The 8,758-nt window shown below is 40.5% G+C and overlaps 1 protein-coding gene across 1 annotated transcript in view; it reads left to right on the top strand.

The window, feature by feature from the left end:
* Window positions 1–7,859, top strand: part of pld1b (phospholipase D1b) — a 54,478-nt gene extending 46,619 nt beyond the window's left edge. The window contains exons 23-25 of the mRNA XM_074693494.1: window positions 2,128–2,281; window positions 2,419–2,536; window positions 5,120–7,859. Of these exons, the coding sequence (XP_074549595.1) occupies window positions 2,128–2,281; window positions 2,419–2,536; window positions 5,120–5,344 (497 nt within the window). The 3' untranslated portion in view covers window positions 5,345–7,859. The remainder of the gene's footprint in view (window positions 1–2,127; window positions 2,282–2,418; window positions 2,537–5,119) is intronic.
* The last annotated feature ends 899 nt before the right edge of the window (window positions 7,860–8,758 follow it).

Here is an 8,758-nt window from a genome sequence, read left to right on the forward strand (position 1 = left end):
GAGACAGAAACCAGAGCTGCAGAGACCCTTAAAGATGCAGAGTCCTCTAATGAGGAATTAAACCAGAATCTGAACTTTTGAGGTGGGAAAAAGGTGTCTGTCAAGTTTAGCCAACATTTTTCTCTTTTAATGTCTTAGATTTAGATATTTGTCTGGACTTTTCAGGTGAATGTGACACAGATACAGTTGAATAAGACTTTTTTACTCAAAATAAAACAAACACTCGCTTGGATTTAATTTTTGTAGTAGGGGGGAACTTCAATGCAAAATAAAATAACCAAGTTTCATTTAAATAATCTGTAAAACTCAACAAGTTATCTGTGGATGCAGCAAGTTACTTTTACTTCACAAGAAATCTTTAAACAAAAGTCTTGAATTTAGAAATAAGTGGACTTGGAAAGTACGCCCAAATTTAAAACAAGAAGAAAATACTCGTTTTGATTTAAAACGCTTGAAAACAAATATCCTGAAGCACAAAAAAAAAGGTAAATATCTTGAAACTAAACAGGTTGTTAGGATGATCTGTTTTGATTGGACTGCAGCGCCACCTTCTGGCCTGGAGTCTCACTCACACTGTCGTGAAGATGTCACTCTAATAAGGCGTGTGTTCATTTTGGAAATGAATGGAGATCTAATCAGAAGAAATTTTCTTTGTTTAAGATGACTTTTTAACGGATAAAATGTAAAAAAGTAAGATATTTATAATCAGTGATCAGTCCCTCTAGGATGTTGTGGCGTTTTTTGGGATTGTTGCGGGCTAAAATCGCTGATTTCGCGGCAGCTATTTTGAAAAATTGCAATGCTTGTTGCGTTGTTTGAAATGTTATTTTTTTTATTATTATTATTTTTTCATTTTTAATTTTTTAGCAATGAAATTGTGATATTGAGCAAAAATTTTGAAAGTAGTTCCTTTTTTTTAAAATTAATTTTAAATCTATTTAAAAAAAAAATGCCACTTGATCTGGTGAGAGTAAAACAACATTAAATAATTTGTCAATTGTCACTCAGTGATTTCTCTTTAACACTTTTTCTCTTGCACACACACACGCACACACACTCCTCATCTGATATTGTTAAACATTCAAAAGTACATTTAATATAAAGCTTTTTTAGAAAAAAAAACTAAAAAAAAAAATCAACACATATACACACATTATTTAGCAGATAAATGTCCACAGATGAAAAAAAAAATATCATTAATTTAGGTAGAAAATGGCTCAAAATGAGTATGGTTAAGAAGTATATATGTATGTAGAGCTTTGTAGTATTACTGCAAGTAAAAATAGGCCTTAGGGTTTGTAACTATATTAGGAGTTGAGGTTTGGTTTATTTGGTGTCTTGTCTGTTTCATTTTTACATGTTTTTGTAAAAGTCTGAGCTGTTTAATTGGTTTAATTGTATTAATAACCAATGTATTATCAGTTGTTCTTAAATTAAACATCTTGAAGGTGTCCCAGAATCTTAAAATATTTTATTTTGTTGAGACTTTTTGGTGAGGGAACACATATCTCAACAATTTTTTACTGACTTTAAGATGCCCTGACTATTTGAGACAAAATAAAGAGGTATGCTCAGACTGAATTTAAGATTATACCTTTAACTCCAATATAAAGTGGAACTCAAACATCTTTAAATCAAGGTTTTATGTCTAACATGCCCAAATCTAAGAGTGTATAAATCTTGACTGGTGCTGAATAAATTGCTGCATAAATCCCGTCCTACATGAGGAGTTATGTTTACAGTTGGCCTCTTTGGAGCGTACACACAGCTGGTGCTGCTGCATGAATTTTGCATCAAGAGTGGGGAAACATGACGCTGTGTGGAGGACATGAAAGCTGACATTTAAAATTAGAGTTAGTAAAACACATCTGGATGTTTTTACTGCATCTGCACCGTTTTTTCCTTTTCAACCTGTTCATCATTTTCTGCAGATTAAACCTGGATATGAATGTTTTATTCAAATCGTGAGGGGCTGTGTACACTTGAAGGAAATCATCACCTTTAATGTATTTTAATGTGAAGTGACTTGTTTAAATGCAGCTGCAGGTTTGAAGTTCAGGCGCTGCAGCTCCATCTAGTGGCAGACTTCGCTCGGACTCACTCCTCCTTATCCTTGTGTCTCTGCAGGCTCTGCAAACATCAACGACAGGAGCATGCTGGGTAAGAGAGACAGCGAGGTGGCGGTGATCGTGGAGGACTCGGAGACGGTGACGGCCGTGATGGACGGTCAGGAGTACCAGGCCGGGAAATACGCTCTGCAGCTCCGCCTCGAGTGCTTCAAGTAAACGCATCTTTTTGTTTGTGGAGCTCAGACGTCGAAGTTTAACTAACTGCTCGATCAACTGCAAAATGTAATTTCTGAATTTGGAATCGCTTTATCTGCGCCTTCACTGTTTTTTTCCTCTCCGTCTCTCCTAGGACAATTCTCGGCGCTCACACTGATCCCTCCATCGACGTCTCGGATCCCATCAGCGATCACTTCTACAAGGAGGTTTGGATGGCGACGTGCGCTCGTAACGCCACCATTTACCAGAAGGTGAGTCTGAGGAAACGTTTTTGACTGATTCTCAAGGTTTTTCAGCTCTGACTGACTCTGGATTTAAAATAAAGTTAATTTATTAAACCTTCAATAAGATATCAGAGGCTGCTGGTGACATGAAGAAAGGATGGATCTCTGAGTCATGAAATAAAGACACCCTGAGCAGTCTGACTCATTCTTTTGTCTGGGATTTAAAAGCAGTAAAAAAAAAGATGAAGTCTTTCAATTCAGTCCCACAGCAGTGAAAATAAACGAATCTTTTGGCGTCATGGCTCTTAAATGTTGAGATATCGGAGACAACACTCTTTCAGGTGGTGAGCAGATGTAAACTGTTGTTCCCCTTCATAAATCATCTGTTTTTGGATGCTCCAAAGGTTTTCGGTAGGGTTGAGGTCAGGGAAGAATGGGGGTCACATCATGAGTTTATCCCCTTTTATGCCCATAGCAGCCAGTGATGCAGGATGAGATGGTGCTTTGTTGTTCATGAAGATGATTTTGTTTCAGAATGAACGGTTCTTCCTTTTGTTCCGTTGAAGGAAGTAGTCGGACAGAAACTCCACATTCTTTTCAGAAGTTATTTTCACACCTTCAGGGACCGTAAAGGTCCCACATTCTGCTCCTTTTCTGCAGTTTAATCTGGATCATTGATGTCTTAATGAAATGGTAGTAACATGTTTTGGTCCAAAAAGCCAATAAATCAAGCACAGCAGCATTGTTTCCAGGCTCTCATAGCCCCTCTGTTCAGAACGCTCTGATTTAGTGGGCGTGGCCTTCATATGTAAATGAGCCACCGCTGATACCGCCCCGCTCTTCAGAGTCACTGAGAGCGGTGCCACGAGCTCCGAGTGCACAATGTTTAGAAAACAGAGAAGCTTGTTTACCGTAACATTACAGGCTAAAACAACAGGCTAACTGCAGCTAAAGTTAGCATCCTGAAGCTAACGCAGAGACAGGGGGGACACTAAGGCCCCGTTTACACGACGCCGAAAACGGTCGATTCCGCAAACATTTCGTTGCATTTTGGCCTTCCGTTTAGACGAGACCACGTTGCGTTTTCAGTGAAAACGCAAACTTTTGAAAACGCTCCCCAGAGTGGAAAGATCTGAATCCGCTCCTCCATCCAGCTTCGTGTAAACACAGAGCGGAGCGTCTCAGGGTGAAACGCTGACGTCACCGCATGCGCACTCGCAGTTTTAGGTGAAGGCTCCGCGCTCAGCCACATTTCCAGTTGAGCCAGTAGGTGGCGGTAATACGCGTTATGGTTGGATTGCCGACCGTCTCACAGAACAAAACGGCAGAAAAAGAAAGAACAGAAGAGGAGACTTCTCCTCCTGGAGCCGTATGAACGCGGATCGTTTTCACGCCGTCCTCATGTAAACGCGGGTGGCTTTTGAAAACGCAAAGGAAGAATCGTTGCGGGAGTCTCCGTGTAAACGGGGCCTAAGGAAAAGCTCTTCCATCTGCTCCACAGCACACAGCATTTAAAATACTCACATTTCCAGGGTCCCAGGTTTGTTGGAGGATGGTTGGTAATGCGCCTGGATTCAGGACCAGTCTATTTGCTAGCCCTCTGTTGGACTGTCCAAAGTTGGAAAAGCAGTCGGCCGTGAAGTGACAAGCACACACATGCACAGTTTTACTGAGTGTAGCTGGAACATTTCATTGCTAAATGAACTCTAGACACTTAGTCTGTCTTCTTCTGAGATGGGAAGCTTGAGCATGGAACTACGTGGCTGTTTACAGCCAAAAACAGAGCAGTGATGGTTCTTCAACTTTGGCATTCTAAATCTCTCCAGCAGCGGAGAGGGGAGTGGACCAGTCAGGTCAGACTTGCTCCTGATTGGTCAAAAAAGGGAATCGCTGACATCGACAAATCCCTAAAACCCAAACAGCTCGTTTTAGGCCAGGATTTTACATTCACAAGCTCTACTAAGTACAGGTTTTGTCATTAAATATCACATTTTGTGGGCTGGGAGGAAAGCCAAAGACCCACAAATTTCACTAAAAGACTTCATAAAGGGATTTTTGCATAATATGGGCCCTTTAAGTCTAAAAAGACATTTTCTACACTTGATAAGATTCTAGTTTTTTGCATCCATCTGGACCATTCAGGGTTGCACAGCACTTATCAGTGAACACGACATTTTGAAAACTTGTCTTCATGTATTTCTGGGCCCACTGCAGCTATTTTTGCTTATGCGCATTAGAGGATCCTTCACCTTGATGTTAGCGGGACTCCAGAGGCACCAGCAGCCTCAGATATCTGTTTGCTGCTTTGAAACAGCATTTTAGCAGCTGCTCTCTTAATCCAATGCATTTGTCGAGCAGAAAACCTTCCTCATTGTGCCTTTATTTGCTCGAACTGCAATCAGCCACAAATCTCTTCACGCTTAAGTTTTTGTGTAATATCAAAGGTTTTCATACCTTGTCCGAGGCATTTAATCATTTTGTGCTTTCCAGCAGCAGAGACATCCTTTTTCTTTGAGACTGAAAATTTCATTTTTATGACACTAAAATACAATTTGAATAATAATTTAGAACACAGTGTAATCCTCTCTTTCTGTTCCCTTTTCTCTTCAGGTTTTCCGTTGTCTGCCGTCCAGCGACGTCCGTAACATCTTCGAGCTGGAAGGCTACCTCGCCAAGCCAGGTCTGGACAAAGAGGACCCGACTCGCGCTCAGGAGGAGCTGAAGAAGATCCGCGGCTTCCTGGTCCAGTTCCCTCTTCAGTTCCTGTCCGAGCAGAATCTGCTTCCTCCCATCGGCTCCAAGGAGGCCATGGTGCCCATGGAGGTCTGGACCTGAGCGGGACCACCCCACCTGTGTGTTCGTGTGTTCGTCTGTGGGCTGACCGATCTGCTCTGGAGACGTTTTGGAAGTTCAGAAGCAGCTGCTGCGTGTTTTTAAAACCACATTTTAAGGAAAATCTGGTTTCCGACATATTTTTAGGGCTTAAATATGAACTGTCTGTGGCCTAGAGTCACATATTTGCACATTGGTGAGTTCACTAATAGTTAAGGTGTGTTCTACCCTGAGTACGGCCTCACAGGTATTTTTTCACAGGTAGCTGCGACAAAATAAGCCATAATTATTGTAACTTTGAAATTTGGATGTTGAAAAAATGACAAGATTTTAGGAAAAAGTTGATTTTATTTTCCTTTCAAGCTGAATTTCAGGGCATGAGATGACTGTTTGCCTGTGAGACTGAACCCAGGGTGTTAAACACAAAGAGTTCACTACAGAGTTCACACTGCAAAAACTGAAATCCAAGCAAGTGTTTGACTTATATTGAGTCAAAATTGACTCTTTTAGATTAACATGAGCCATGTTCACTTGAAAAATGTCTCATTCAAAGTGTTAAAGACAGAAATGATGCCTGAAATGCCCGTAAAGTGTAAAAAAGTGAGACAAATGTGCTTTTTTTGTCTTTTATCATCTCCAATTAAGCATTTTTCTGGACTTGTCCATCGAAAGTAGCTCATATTAAGTCTAAAACACAATATTTAGATATAAGCACTTGCATGGATTCAGTTTTCACTGTTCACTGCCTTATTTAGCAGTGCTAGCAGCTGAAACAACTTCCAAAATGGTCTGAACCAGCAGTGCCACTGAACAACACGACACCGAGAGGAATCACTGCAGAGACATAGAGACCGTCAGAGCTGATATGTTCATGTTAAAACATAAAACACACACATAAACACACACACACGGAGAGAAAAGGACCAGCAGGTGCAGTGCCTGAAGAACCCGGGCCTCATGTTTACACGAAGACTCAAACGTCTCGCTCCTTCATTCTCTTCACAACACTATGCAACATCCAGGGCTGGCGAACGCAGCTCTGACTCTTCTGTGCTGGAGAGGACGGTTTTGAAAGACACTAAAAGACATTTTAATGATGACGAGGAGGAGGAGAAGAGGATGAAGAGCTGGACGGAGCTGTAAGCCATTTTTTAAAAATATATTTGAACTCTTGATTTTAATATTTATGTCAAACATGAAATCACAAGTGCCAAAGACGACGACGTTGAAGAGATCATACATTCATTTACATTCCTCATACTGTGCAGTCCACATGACACCTGAAGTGACCTGTTTTATGCTCATGTCTGGGATTTGTAGTTCTCTTGGTGGTGCTTTATTCTACGCAGAAAGTCAGAAAACATTTTCCTGAGAGGGAAGGAAAATATCTGAGGCTTTGTTCCTCGAATTAAACGTGTGTTCAAGTATTTCTTACCATCAAAGTGCAGGAAGTTAAAGAGATGAATAAAACACTTCCAGCCTTTTGAACTACATTACCCAGAAACCCATGCATGATCAACTATAATGATGCTGCATTTCATACAAAGTCTGAAAACTGAAATTCTTAAGCAACAAAATGTAAAAAAGTGCAAAATTTCTGCTTTTTAAAAACCTCTCAAGTTATTGTTGTTTACTTCCAAAAGATTCAGATATATCAGGATGCAACACTTGATTTTTTGTAATGTATAGTAACACTGAAAACTGATTTCAGTGTGTCAGAATCTACATTTTAGAAACCTCTTTTGATGCTTCTGAATTTCAGATTTCCCGACGCCCCTGAAATGCATCATCAGCCCCCCCCCCCCCTTGGTCTTCCTCCCTGGTCTGAAACAGTGATGTGCATGATGATGTTTTGTGCAATATATTTGACCTTGGACTGATCTGTGCAGCATGACAGCAGCTCTTTGCCATTAAAAGCATGACTCCTGCGAGCGGGGCGGGTTGCCTTTAAAGCCATGAACATTACTGAAGCTAACTCTGTGCCTGTCTTTACGCTGAAGCTCCTCTGCTCATGGAAATGGGACCTTTAATGTGCTCTTATTTTAGATCTTATTCTCTACCTCCCTGTGTTTCTACCTCCTGATCAGTCCATGTTTTTAAATCATTGAAATCAGAGATATTTGCAGCTGTCCCAGAAAACAAACCATATAAATTAAAATTATATACATAAATAAACTACAAAGGCGACTAGCATGAGTTTGGATCAAAATAATTTGCTGTGCATCTAAAATGACACAACTTTAACCAGAGATGTGTGAATACTTGTTGTCTGCTGTAAATCGGCCTTTAACCAGTCATCAGTGGCCTTTTCTTCCATCCCGGGCTGCAGAGGTTGAGAAACACACTGACCTGTCCTCCTCTGTTTATTCTGTCTCTGTTCGAAAATGCACTATTTGCACAGACTGTTATTTTCTCGTTGCGACCTCTGAAATGATCTGCAGTAACACGTCATGTGATGCTTATTTGTGTAATGATGGAATGAATAAATGATGTATTGATGAATCATTAAAAGGATCGATCTGCAGCTGACGCCTGTTTAATGTCTGCTGAAAGAAGGTCAATCAGGACTTGTGAAATGTAGATTTAATGTGTCGTAGATTTATCTCCAATTCCAAATTTCAGGAGTAAGAGGAAGGGGAAACATTCCAGAATGTTGACCTGGGTGTCTGTGAAGACAAGCAAAAGTGTTCCGGAATGTTGACCTTAATGGGACTAGGTCACCAAGAATGGAATGACAGATAAATAGAAGTATTCCGGAATGTTTCCCAGACTGGAATTAATGTTGAACAAAGTATCATGGAATGTTGGAATGTATTTCTGAATAGAATTAAAGGCAGAGTCTGCAGGATTTTCCTGAAACCCCCCCCCCTTCTATAGCAAGCCATATGAACATTTAAAAGCTAAGTTTGACTATGTGAAATTAACGCTGTAGATAGCAACAACATATGTCTGAATAGTTGTATTCACATTTTGGATAGTCTGAATTTTAATTCAAGATATCTGTAATTCAGTTTTGGCTAGGCAAAACTTTCTTCGTTGCTTGGCGCCTGTTGGCTATGGCTGCTTCCTGCAGCAGCTCTCTAGTCTTTGACCGTTTCTTGTAATTTTTTTTGTCTCTTTTTCGTAATCTTTGTATTTGTAATGGGTCATTACTTTGTATGGCTCATTTGTTGGTCATGGACACCAAACTTTTTGTGGCTTCAGTGATATTTTTACTACTTTTCTCCTGTGTTTGTCTGGAGATCCTACATGTAATCATGGCCACATTGTTTACATGTGAAATTAGCTGTTAGCAGCCTGTAGCATGTCAATGCTAACTGGTGTAAGGCTTGATGATTTCCCTCAAGGTGAGGAGGAGGAGGTGAGGACAACGTGCTGGTTCTCAGGTGTGAGCTGGGAGGTGACGACGGGGACCTG

Source organism: Halichoeres trimaculatus, unplaced genomic scaffold (assembly GCF_033239565.1).
Source record: "Halichoeres trimaculatus isolate MK-OKI-2021-1 unplaced genomic scaffold, fHalTri1.1 fHalTri1_scaffold_18, whole genome shotgun sequence".
Lineage (NCBI taxonomy): Eukaryota > Metazoa > Chordata > Actinopteri > Labriformes > Labridae > Halichoeres > Halichoeres trimaculatus.